The 12,070-nt window shown below is 46.2% G+C and overlaps 1 protein-coding gene across 1 annotated transcript in view; it reads left to right on the top strand.

The window, feature by feature from the left end:
- The first annotated feature begins 673 nt into the window (after positions 1-673).
- Positions 674-12,070, top strand: part of PCP4 (Purkinje cell protein 4) — a 47,137-nt gene continuing 35,740 nt past the window's right edge. Inside the window, exon 1 of the mRNA XM_082277376.1 lies at positions 674-727. Within this exon, the coding sequence (XP_082133502.1) occupies positions 719-727 (9 nt within the window). The 5' untranslated portion in view covers positions 674-718. The remainder of the gene's footprint in view (positions 728-12,070) is intronic.

The raw sequence follows: 12,070 nt of genomic DNA, 5'->3' as shown, positions 1-12,070 counted from the left end.
AGAGCCAGGGGTGAGCAGAGCAGTGATTCTCTGCCTGGTTTATAGGATTGCAGAATGTTAAGGAGTTAGAAGGGATCTTAAAGACCATCCTGTCCCATCCCTGCCATGGGACCCCTTCCACCAGACCGGGCTGCTCAGGGCTCTGACCTGGCTTCGAACACTGCCAGGGCTGAGGCACCCACAGCCTCCCCGGCCAACCTGTTCCAGTACCTCACCATCCTCACAGTAAAAAAAACCCCCAACGTTCTCCATATCATTTATTCATCCGATCTGCCGCAATAATTCCCCATTCCCAGGCCGTCTCCAGCACACCTGGAGTTCGTGTCTCCACCCCTGCAAGGATGCCCGAAGCCGCCCCCAAGGGAAGCGCATGGTGCCGGGCATTCGGGGAAGTGCGGGGGGGTGGAGGAGGAGGAGGAAGAAGATTAAAAGGAGGAAGAAAAGGAGGAGGAGGATGATGAGGAGGAGGAAGAGGAGGATGAGGAGGACGCGAGAAGCGCTCCCGGCCGTGAGGGCCATGAGCGCCGAGGGCCGCCAGGGGGCGCCGCGCGCTCTCGGGATGCGGGGAGCGCGGGGATTGGGTGGGGCCCGCGCGCGCGCGGCGCTGATTGGCTGGCGCGGGCCGGGCCGGGCGCGCGGCGCCGCTTCTTAACGCGCGTCGCGGGGCAGCGGGAGCGCTGAGCGCCGGCGGGGCCGCTGCCACTGTCACTGTCGCGACATGAGCGAGGTGAGCTGGGGCTGAGCGGGGCGGGCGGCACCGGACACGGGGCAGCAGCAGCAGCACCCTCGGAGGGTGAACGTCACCTTCGCCTCTCCGCGGGCGGCTGAGGAGGGAGCGGCGCATCCCGGGCTGGGGACGCGCGGAGGCTCCGGAGGTCCCGGGAGTGGGGGGGGGGGGGCTCTCAGCATCTCCTCTTAAGCTCTGATAAATACATCCCCACAGGTGTGTGTGTGCCTGCAGAGCATAAGGCAAGGTGGTATTTTTGCCCTTTGAAGGACCAGGCACGCCGCTGGAGAGTCTTAATTAAAAAACCCCAATAATTTCTTGTTCTACCCAGCGCTTTCCTATGCAGAAAGGAGGATTTAGTAAGTTGTGGGAAAGTTGCCTGCTAGAGCTCATGGAAAAAACCGCCCTGTTTGTGTTTGGGTGTTGATGTAAACTTTATAAGTAGTGTCCTGAGAACGATTACAGTCGAGGGGAAAAAATGTAAATAGTGCCAAACATGTAAGGATCACTTGTACCCTTGTAAATAAATAAGCTGAAATTTTGCACTTGCGGGGTTTTTTGCTTGCCTTTTTTTTTTTTTTCTTTTCTCTCTGCAATGGAAAAGTTCAAACTAGATTTTTTTTTTTAGTTAAAAGTACTGTTAGACAGAACGACTCCTTGTTGGTGTAGACCGTCAAATGCTGAGAGGTTCAGCTGAGAGATCCCACGTTCTCTAGTGCAGCTCATTCTGTGGGAATCAGCTGAGGTACCTGTAACTACGCCTTACCCAGCACCTATTTTTGGAGGCTGTTTGTTATAAAACACCTGCTACTCCATTGACAAATGGGATTTTCCTTTTTTAGAAGCAAAATTGAGTGACACCGGATAAGTTGTGACTACTTGCTGTGCAGGTGTTACACTCAGCTGTGGTTTTCCACAAGGTGTAAACCGGAGATGAAGAGCAGGAGCAGCCTGGTCTGTGGTGTGGGGATTTTTGAGGAGCAGCTCACATTTTGGCTTTCAGGTCATGCCAAGTGGGGAGAGGAGAGGAAATCCTCATCACTGCTGCCTGCAGGGATCAGGCAGCCCAGGTGTGATGCACCAGGCTCTCCTGACCTCTCCTTTGCTGCTGCCTGTATTTCTGTCACCTGCCTGGAGTTCGTGCAGTGTGGGTTTGGTTTTTTTTGTTGCTTTTATTCCCAGCCACTGTGACTTTCCACCCAGGCTGGCTGAAGTGTGCTGTGAGATGGCAGCAGCACTATTCCACCTTGTAAATTTATCATTTGGGGGAAAATCTTATGGAGAGGAATAATGTTTGGGTGCTGCTGCTGTACCTGCTATAACTACACGAGGCATTCTTGTCACAGCTTTGTGCTGGGTTGTATTTGCTCAGTAATTACCGTTCATAATTTGAATTAGACTGATTGCCTTTTGGATTTAAAGAGACCCAGTGAACATAAAGATCATCCCTGCCACCAACACAGCGGTTCATTATTAAAAGTGCATTTATTTGTGCCTGACAGCTGTATTCCTGGCAAACTCCTGGAGCTGGGAGATGTTCCTCTGGCGCAGAGCTGTGTCCTGTGCCACTGAGCACTGCACTCGGTGTCTTCAGTGCTACTGCCATTCCCCTGACAAAACTGGGGAGTTTATCGCTTACAGCTCTAGTGAAGTGAAGCCTCCCTGCTGTTCCCTGCTGTCAGCTCTTCCCCCAAAAGGCAGATGAAAGCAACTACACCACCCCAAACCACCTCACTGCAAAAGATTGTTGTTAAAAATGAGGCAAAAAACCCTGAGCAGAAGGGAAGCTCTTAAATAACTGTTTGCTGTTGGGGGGGTCTTGGTGGTTTTCACTTCCAATGCTGTAATTGAAAGATATTTATTTTTTTGGCTTAATCTGCTAAAAAATCTGTGGACAGGGTGATTGAAAAGAGGCTCAATTTGAGCCATCAAAAGATTATCCCACATACAACAGTGTTGGGAGGGTGGGAAGGGGTTTTTTTTGTTCTGTTACCAATTGCCTGGATTTGAGCAGCACTGGAAATGTGGTCGCAGAAATCTCTGAAAAGTGCTTTCATCTCCCTGAGTTATTTACTGAGACTTTGCATGAATTCTCATTTTACTGCTTCAAGCAGAATTAACTTCTTCCCTGTTGATGGACAGTGATAAGGGTGATTTATGAGTGTGAGAGTGGTGAGGCACTTCAACAGGTTGCCCAGAGAACCTGTGGCTGCCCCATCCCTGGAAGTGTTCAAGGAAAGACTGGATGTGGCTCTGAGCAACCTGGAATGGTGGGAGGTGTCCCTGCCCATGGCAGGGGGTGGAACAAGATGATCTTCAAGGTCCCTTCTAATGCAAACCATTCTGTGATCACCAGTCTCTGGTAGGAAAAGCTGAAAAGGAAGCAGTCATTCATTGGACTGTAGTACTTTTCTATTTTCTAGCAGCTAGCTTATATTTTTTCAGGAAGGATAAGGACCTTTTCTACAGAAGAACACTACACTCCTTTCTCTGCAATATTTGTCTGAAAATGTGTTTAATGAGTTCTGTCTGCTGGGCAGAAGCCTGGCCCCATAAGTAGTCAGTGGGAATGTGAGGTCTAAGAGTTCACCTGGTGACTTTGCAAATCGTGATTTGTGCTTCCTGGTGCCTGGTTTAGTGGCAGACAGGTCCCTTAGCTGTATGGGAACTCCTTGAGAATGTCAATGTACATTGAAATACATTTTTAGCTCTGAAAGTCTGTCCTCAGATAACTGAGGAGCCTTTTCTTTAGGTCTGTAGGTGTTCTCTGTTGTTTTTAATGAGCCTGGAGAGGAGAGCAGTGCTGAGAAATATCAGCTACTGTCAATGAGCAGCCATGAGATGCAGCCTGTATTCCATGAAAGATCTCCAGTCACACAGGATAAACTGGGGGAAGAGATCTTGGGTAATGAGCCCACAGACCAATGCCAAATCTCTATTCAGAATCAGTAGTTGTACCAGTGAGCCTCTAGACTCACATCTGGCATAAACTCAATTCACCACAGGGAATCCTGTCATCTGATCAGTCATTTAACTATCCTGACATGTTGCAGATGATGTTAGGTTGTGGCATTCCCCTGCCATGAGGGTTCACAAGAAGCATTCAATCACACAGACATTTTTATGACGTTCACTCTTGCCTTCTGTGTGGAATGTTCCTGGATGTCATCAGGAGTCAGGTCTGTGCTTGGGAAGGAGAACACTGAAACAATATGGTCCTGCAGCCCTGGGTGCTGTTCCAGTGGCTCAGGGATGAGGAGTCTCTAGCAGAGATTGCCTTGGATGCATTTATTTCCTTTTGATTTTATAGGATCAGGGTGGTGTTGCTGGTGTAGGGGACAAGCTCAGCTTTAATAGGTGTTATTTAGGTGTCTGACTTTGGGGGAGCCATTTGGGAAATCTCTTTTTGATTGCCTGAGGCACCTGTGATTGATGAACTTGCATTGCAAGAGCCTCGTGCAATGTGAGTGAAGTGCAGCACTGATTGCCAGGGTGCTGATGTGCCCCCCTTAAGTGGTGTGTGCTTTGAGCCAGCAGCTTTTTATGTTTGAGAATCAGCCTAATTACCAGACAGCAGCAAGAATATTCTGGCTTTCCTTTGGAAACAGGTGTCAAGTGATCAAGCACATGAAATTCAAAGAGCTGTTAGGGATCTGACTTGCTTAGTTGGGAAGGTGAAGAGCTGGGGACTTATCTCTGCATAAATGCAGAGTTTTTGGTCAGGCTTTGAAAGCAAAGAACACCGAATGTTGCTTCTGTGAGCTACAACAAGCTCTTTCCCTTTGCCTTAGGTTGGCTTTGGAATCCTGCAGCCACTGCTGTGCTGTGTCCACCTTCAAAGGGATCATGGAGAGTGTTTGTGTGTCCCGTAACTGGGAGGTGCAGGGCATTCCTGGGGGAATGAGCTGTCCTCATGGGCGTGCTCATGCAGACAACTCTGCTCTGCAGCCTGGAGAGCTGAATCTTTGCTTTGGAACTCAGACCACTCTCGCTGGGAGGTGTCCAAGCAGCCAACTCAGCAAAGGTGGATGCTGACATGGGATAACTCTGGGGTCAAAGGTGCTCTCCTGAAAATGGAGCTTCCCCCCGTGCTTGAGGTGTGTCTGTGAGACACCCATCACCAAGGCAGCCTCTGCTTTCCCAACAGGTGATACACATGGTGGTTTGGGCATGTCCCACAGCAGGCAGACTTCTAGAGGGTGTCCTTTTCTGTCAGGGTTGAGGGAGAACCTGGAACATGTCCCTATCCCTCTGGACAGGTGTGTTCAGCAGGAGGCTGTTGGAGGAGGACAGAGAATGTGTGAAATGTTAGGTGTAAGTGGAGGCTTTTGGCTGAAACTGTGGCTGCTTCAGGTGGCTAAATGATAAAACTGGGGCTCTTTCCTGGGTTGTTCTCCTGAATTCCCTTGAAACCATTCCATTGAAATGATATTTGGCATCTTGGAACCACATAAACACAAGTGAGGATTATACAACCATAATCCTGATGGCACTAAATCAAAGAACTGGTGTTTTTAAGGGAAGAACACACCATATTTGTTTAGAGCAGCTCCTGTTCTCTGCTCTGGTGTTTCCAGTCCTGGGGGGTGTCTGAACCAGCCCCTCACGGTAGGGGGGCCCTTCTGGTTGCATTTTTCAGATATTGCCATGACCCCAAGTGTTCATTATTTCCCTCAATAAGGTTCTACCCACAGTAGGCACAAAAACTGTGCAGCTCTAAAAACCACAGTGAGAACATGGCAGAGTGGAGGAGGAAATTCTGCAGCTGTTACAGGATGGGGGTGGGATCGATAAGCACATGAACATCAGTTTTTAATTTTAACTCACATCTATTTATTAGCTGAGTGGTAAATTGCAGCTCAAAAGAGGAGGAAGAAGGGAGAACAATAAGTTTTACATCTGTCACTTTGCCTACTCTTTCCATCAGTGTGGTTTCAGTGGGATCAAGCATCTTCTAAAATAGCATTTAGAAGTGATGTTGGAAATTGATCTTAATTTGATGACACTGGCAGAAGCTCACGGGTTTTCTTCCCATGTATAGAATGCCAACATATTCAGGCAACACACTAAAAAAGGACATTTAGCTTTAATAGTATGCTTCAGATATCATGTTTCCTTGTAAAAGACAAACTTGCTCCAACCTTTGTGCTGCAGGACTTGACAATACAATATAACTTCAGGTTGCAAAGGAATATTAGTTTCTAGTCCAATATCTCTAAATTTGTAATGAATTGGCAGGCTTATAGGAGTTGTCATCCAGCAGTTATTACATTATCTAGATCATACCAATGATGAAATGTGGTGTAAAGTAGCGTTAACTTCAGCAGGAACAGCAGTGGCATTTCTATCAAAGGTTTCTTTTTTTTTTTTTTAATTTGAATAAAATATTTGATTTCCAAACTGCCATTTGCTCTTGTCTGTGTCAGTTTTTTGTAGGGAAAGCTTGAAAAATGTGTTTGCATGTTTTTCCTCTTTAACTCTGCTGTGGAAGAGCTTGTAACAGAGTGGGCTTAACATGGGGTATGTAAATCCTGAGACACCCCCTTGGCTGAAGAGGATGGGAGAAAGCAGCAGGGGAAAGGAATACCTTCCTTCAGCCTCTTAGTTGCAACAGAGCCCTAAATTCCCTGAGCCATGTACCACGTCCTTTGTAAGGCACAGGATCTTCTCATGAAGATGAAAAACATACATTCCCTCTCTTTCTAAAGAAAGATGTTCTGTTTCTTTAGTTGTTTGGATATTGGGTTTCTAAATAAATAAAGTATGGTAGATATCTGTAAACTAGGTCAAATCATAAATAATCCTTTTTAAACTTTGGTTTACTGAATTAAAACTGGAGGACAATCTCTCTTACAGAAAGAGGTAGAAGACAGACTATATGCATTTGTCTTATTAGGAAAATAAAGGGCAAGCAACTGCAAAGGAAACCAATTGTGAAACATTATAAATGACAGGATTTGGGTCACAGTTTATCCCCATTCTCCATGTCTGCCTCCTCAGAGACCACACTAAGGCTACTTAGAGGTAAATTGGGCAAGTGTCACGCAGACCAGGTCTTGGGCTGGTGCTGTCTCATCTCATCAATTCATACCAAGAGGTATAAAGCCTTATAGATGCACTAGCATGAAATTTGGGGGGAGAAGCACAAGTTTAGTCAGAGACAAAATGAAAATTGTCTGCCTACATGACTTGTATATTAGTTTCAGCTGAACTGTCTTTCCTCTTAAAGAGAAAAGTATTGCTTTACAGACACTGAATGTTCTTGCATTATCACCTTAGTCTAGAGTGCATGAAATACGACCTTAACCAGTGGTGTAGCTGACACTGTGAGTGCTGTAACAGTAGACAGAATGATGTTAGGGAGCTCTTTTGTGAAAGATGAAAGTAAGAAACAAAAGGAGAAAGAAGAAAGGAAAAAAACCTGCAAAATCTGGTCTCCTTCTGTCTGACCTTGGAGACCTCAGAGATCCGTGGACTGAGACAAAGAGCTGGTGAGAAGGGTGGCACCAGGTAGGAGGGCATCATATCTTGGAAACACAGACTAACACTGCCAGGAAGTCTGCAGGTGTGTATTTAATGTCTTTAACATTGAATTTTAGTGTCCAAATGCCTGACAGAAAGGACTGAGCTGCTTTGTCACCAGCCTTAAGTGGTGTTCCTTGGTTGGCAGTTGTATTCTTCGTGGGTTGTGGGGCCACAGCTGCTGGATGGTGCCAGCAGACCTGGAAAGCTGCAGCAGCAGAACCAGAGAAACCTGAAGTGTGGTCAGGTTATGATGATTTAAACTTGGAAAGGGCGTGCAGGGCTGTGGGAGGTCATGTTGGATTGCTGCACAGCAGGAGTCTCCTGAAAGTGAAGGAGACAGATCCATGTGGGGATCCTGGCTGGCTGCACACGCTGGTGGGGATGTAGCTGTAGGGATTTGGGGTACACCTGGTCTGGGAACGATGAAGCACTGGTCAGCAATGCCCAAGCTGTCACTTATTAGGGCTATCCTTGGAAATGGGACAAATGCCTGTCATGCTAAATCAGCTTGACAAGAGTTTGCAGGCTCTTCTGGAGTGAATCAGGGGGTGCAAGAGATCTTAAAAGAAAACTTGGGATGTGCACAGCTTCAAAATCCCTGGGCAGAGTGTTGGGAAGCAGACAGCACCCATTGCTAGTATCTGGGCATGATTTGCATCTCCATGTGTCCACTGTGGCCAACAAAATAAGCCTTGTTACCCATCAGGTGCCATGATCTCAACAGCCTTTTCCTCAAAATGCAAGTGTGTAACTAAGCAGATGAAGCAAAAATTAATACATCTGAGGACATACTTGATTTCTTAGGATTTTGATGATATTAGACATTTTCCTAGTGACACTCAGGACGTGAAGGAAGACCAGTGATTTGTGAGAATGGTTTTCACAGACATCATAGCATTTCCCCATGAAATGGTTGCCTCACCAGGCAGTAGGGTGAGGTGGAGTTGATCAGGTGAGTATCAGGCTGTAATGCCTAGAGAAATAAGAAAACACGTTTTAAAAGGCTAAAGTCCAAGTTTAGGTGAGAGGTAAAGAGGCAGAAAAATAATCCTCATAAAAATCACAGGTGTGTTCTTCATCTGAATTTTAGTGATTTTCATTGTCTAGCCTTAATGTGTCAAGAAATTGGGTTCTTTTTTTCTCTTGGGGATTTTTCTTTCTCTTTTTCCCTTGGAGGAAATAGGCTTCTCTTTGCAATAACCAGCACTAAATTATTCTTGTATTAAAATACTGAGCACTCTGCACGTTGACTCTTAAGCACGTAATTTTAACTCTAATGGAAATGCTCTGAAGAATGACTTTTATTTGAACTTTTTCTTGTGGTGTTCCATGAGGAAATCTGAATGACATGGAAATCTGTTTCTTGGAATTCCAAAAGAGTACTTATAAAATGTGAGGTCGAGGAAGGCAGAAGATAAACTGCCGAAAATTAGAAGCATTACGTTGATGGGAAGGAAGGAGGAGGAAGGATGGCTGGGTGGGCAGATGACATGGGGGGGAAAATGAGCCATGTGGCTTCATGGCTGCTTCACACATATCACTGCTCCAGTCAGAGCTGTCAGATCCACACCCCTGGAAGAGAGCAAACATATTGTTGGCTTGGCACGCTTCAGAGTGCATGTGCCAGCACACATGTGCTGCAGTTTAAGCAGGGCAGCCAAATGCCTAAGGCAGGCCAGCTTGATGCCAATTTTAATTTGCCAGTCAGACTTGGCTAGTTATCACTTCTTTCCTTCAGCATATTTTGCAAGCTACTGGAGAGCACTAACACCCAAACCAAGCTGAATGAACCTCTCAGGATAGATGACAGGAGCTCCTCTCTTTCTCACAAGGCTTTTGTTCTGAGCACCACTTCATATTCCTTGTGTGGATCAAAAGCTTCATGCGCTTCCATCCTGGAATTGGACTTAGGGGATGGATCTGCAGGTGTGGGAACATTGGTACCAAAGGATTGTCCTTAATGTTATGAATTGGAGAGAACCCAAGCTGCAAATACCTGAATTCTAGTAACAGCTTTTGCAGTCATGCCATGTCAGTCTTTAATAGATGTTTTTGTTTGACTGCAGTGTGTCAGGTAGCACAGCTGGATCTAAATCTGTTTTCTGCATGAAACTTCTAAGGAAACTATTTTCTCTGTAATCACGGGATAAATAAGTGAGACTATTACCAAATGCATGACTTTTCTTGTAGGAGCACCTAAGGTCCATTTTTAATGGCATTGCAGGATGTTTTGCCATGTTCATTTGTGAATAAGCTGGAAATGTTTAGATGGGTAATGTTTTTTCTTTTGCTCCATCTGCAAGGCACAAAGTGCAGAATGGAGCCTGGTTCATAATGTGAGACTGAAGACAGAGGGAATGGAAGAGGACTACTTGGAGAAACTTGAAAGTTTTCATTGAACTTGAATTGGGAAACACAGTTCATAGAACCACCGAATGGTTTGGGGTGGAAAGGTCATTAAAGATCTTGTTCCACCCCTGCCATGGGCAGGGACACCTTCCACTGTCCCAGGTTTTTCCAAGCCCCAGTGTCCAACCTGGCCTTGGGCACTTCCAGGGATCCAGGGGCAGCCCCAGCTGCTCTGGGCACCCTGTGCCAGGGCCTGCCCACCCTCCCAGGGAAGGATTTAGTCTTGGGACAGGTAACCTGGTGTGTCTCTGCTGGGGCCAGGGAGCCTGGTAACTCTTACAGCTTTCCTGTGAAAATTGCTTTATCTTCCCTTCTGCTGTTGGCAATGAAATGGATCGCAGCAACAATTTCCCCGAGCAGCTGCAGAGTCCTGGGAGTTTCTGATTTGTGGAAATCCCGATTTTCTGTCCATCTCTTGGACAGAGGTAGTGACCTGACTTGTCTTCTGCTTGCTACGTGTGAGCTTATTTGATTGCTGTCCTGATTCCTGGTGATCAAGGTGACCTTGTGCCTCACCCTGCCCATTTTCCTTTCACTGCGGCAGGGTTGTTTCTAATCCCTTGGCTGTGGTTTTTCCTCCCAGTGCCAAGAGCTCTGCTCTGAACCACATCCCCCCCCTAACAAAGCAGTTCCCCTAAAGCCCTCAGCAGGTCATTCCTGATCCAGATTGGGACAATGCAGGACAAATCCTCTGCTGAGCGATGCCCCATGTCGAGGGCTGATTCTGGGTCCCCCTGGCAGGGATGTGCCCGTGGCACGGAGCCAGGGATGCCAGGTTTGCATCGCCTGGCTGTGCAGCCCCTGGGCAAGGCTGTGCTACCAAGGCTGTGGCACACTCGCAGTCCAGTGATTCCCTGCCGCTGGAATGACCCTGGAGAAGTTCATGTCATCCCTGCAGACAGATGGCTGTGGGGCTGCTCCGAGTCACTCCCTGCGACCAGACGGGCTGCCTGGGGTGGGTGGAGCAGCAGAGTAAGTGATGCAGAAACATCCCTGCCACTTGGTCTTGCTCTTGTCTTGAAAATCAAAGGCTTTGCCCAAGGCTGAAGGCAGAAAGTTCCTTTGCATGGTGGCTTGAAACTGCCATAATTAATATTTTTGGAAAATCCTGGCTGGCCCAGTTACTAGAGCAGCCTAACTGACTGTGGTAATACCTGTTTACCTCTGAAATATGTAGGGAAACAGCAGGGAAATAAGAACAGATTATTTTTAATTGCACAACTGGAAATAAAAACGTGCCAACGCAAAAAAAAAACAACCAGGAGAATTTTTGCAGTCTGGGAAGAAGCAGCCTGTTTTAATAATGATAGCCAATATGATCAGAGATGAAGCAATTTGTCAGCGCAGATTTTTGCTGTGAATAATCCAAGCTGTCCCTTGAAGACAACCTCTAACTCAATTACAGCTGGGTTTAGAGCTCAGCAAATTGCGTTACCCAAAACTTCACAAGGGCTTGGAAGAATGAAATATAAAGTAAATTTTTTGCTACACCACCACCATCCATAATCTGTTATATTATGCATAGGCAGGGACCCTGTAACTGGCTTAGGACACTCTTCCTATTGGGGATGCTGATATTAAAGGATACCCAGGATATTGCCTGAATCCAAATGATGTTTCCAGATCCCTAAGGTTCTCTTGCTCCTAATCAGGTGCCCTGCCTGTATTTCCCAGACAGAGGTCCAAGGTTTAGAATTTAGGTTGCCCTGGTACAACTGTTTGTGGATCAGAGACATCAACTACACGACTGAAATGATCAACAGAAACAGCTGAAATATGTATTTTTTTTTTTTAGCTGGATCATTTCAATGATTGTTTTCAACACAGCTCTGCTGAAGGGTTATTTTTAACTTGAATAATTTTATTGTTCCTATTTTCCGTGTGACCTTGCAAACAATTGTTTCCAAAGAAACGAGGCCTTGGGGATGGGAAGGTGTGGCTGGATTGGGCTCTAATGGGAAGTAGGAGTTCTTAAGGCAGGTTTCCTGCCCAAAAATGCCCTTTCTGAATCTGTAATGCCAGGTCTGGTGCTACCAATAGATAAGAAATAATAGGAGAAAAAAAAGGCTGAGTCCACTGTAAGAACCACAGTTACTTTTTGTTTATGCCATCTAGCTTAATCAATTTTTATGTAATCGAATATTCTTCTTAGGTCACCTTGGAAATGGATAAAGAGGAAACCTCAGCGTCACTGGGATATGGGCTGGATCACCCATGTCCAAATGAGAATTGAGGTCATTTTTTGGCAAGTGGTGTGAGAAGGTTTTTTCTGTAGCTGATTTTACTCTCTTTGCCCTTTGCTAAACAAATCCCAACACGCAGTTTAGGGAAATTCCACAGTGCCACACTGAGGTTCCAGTTCCACTCTTAAAAGTAATTCTGCTGAGTTGAAGACAATTACTTGTCCAT

This window comes from Coloeus monedula (assembly GCF_965178545.1).
Source record: "Coloeus monedula genome assembly, chromosome: 3".
Taxonomy (NCBI): domain Eukaryota; kingdom Metazoa; phylum Chordata; class Aves; order Passeriformes; family Corvidae; genus Coloeus; species Coloeus monedula.
This window is presented reverse-complemented; position numbering and strand designations above follow the sequence as displayed.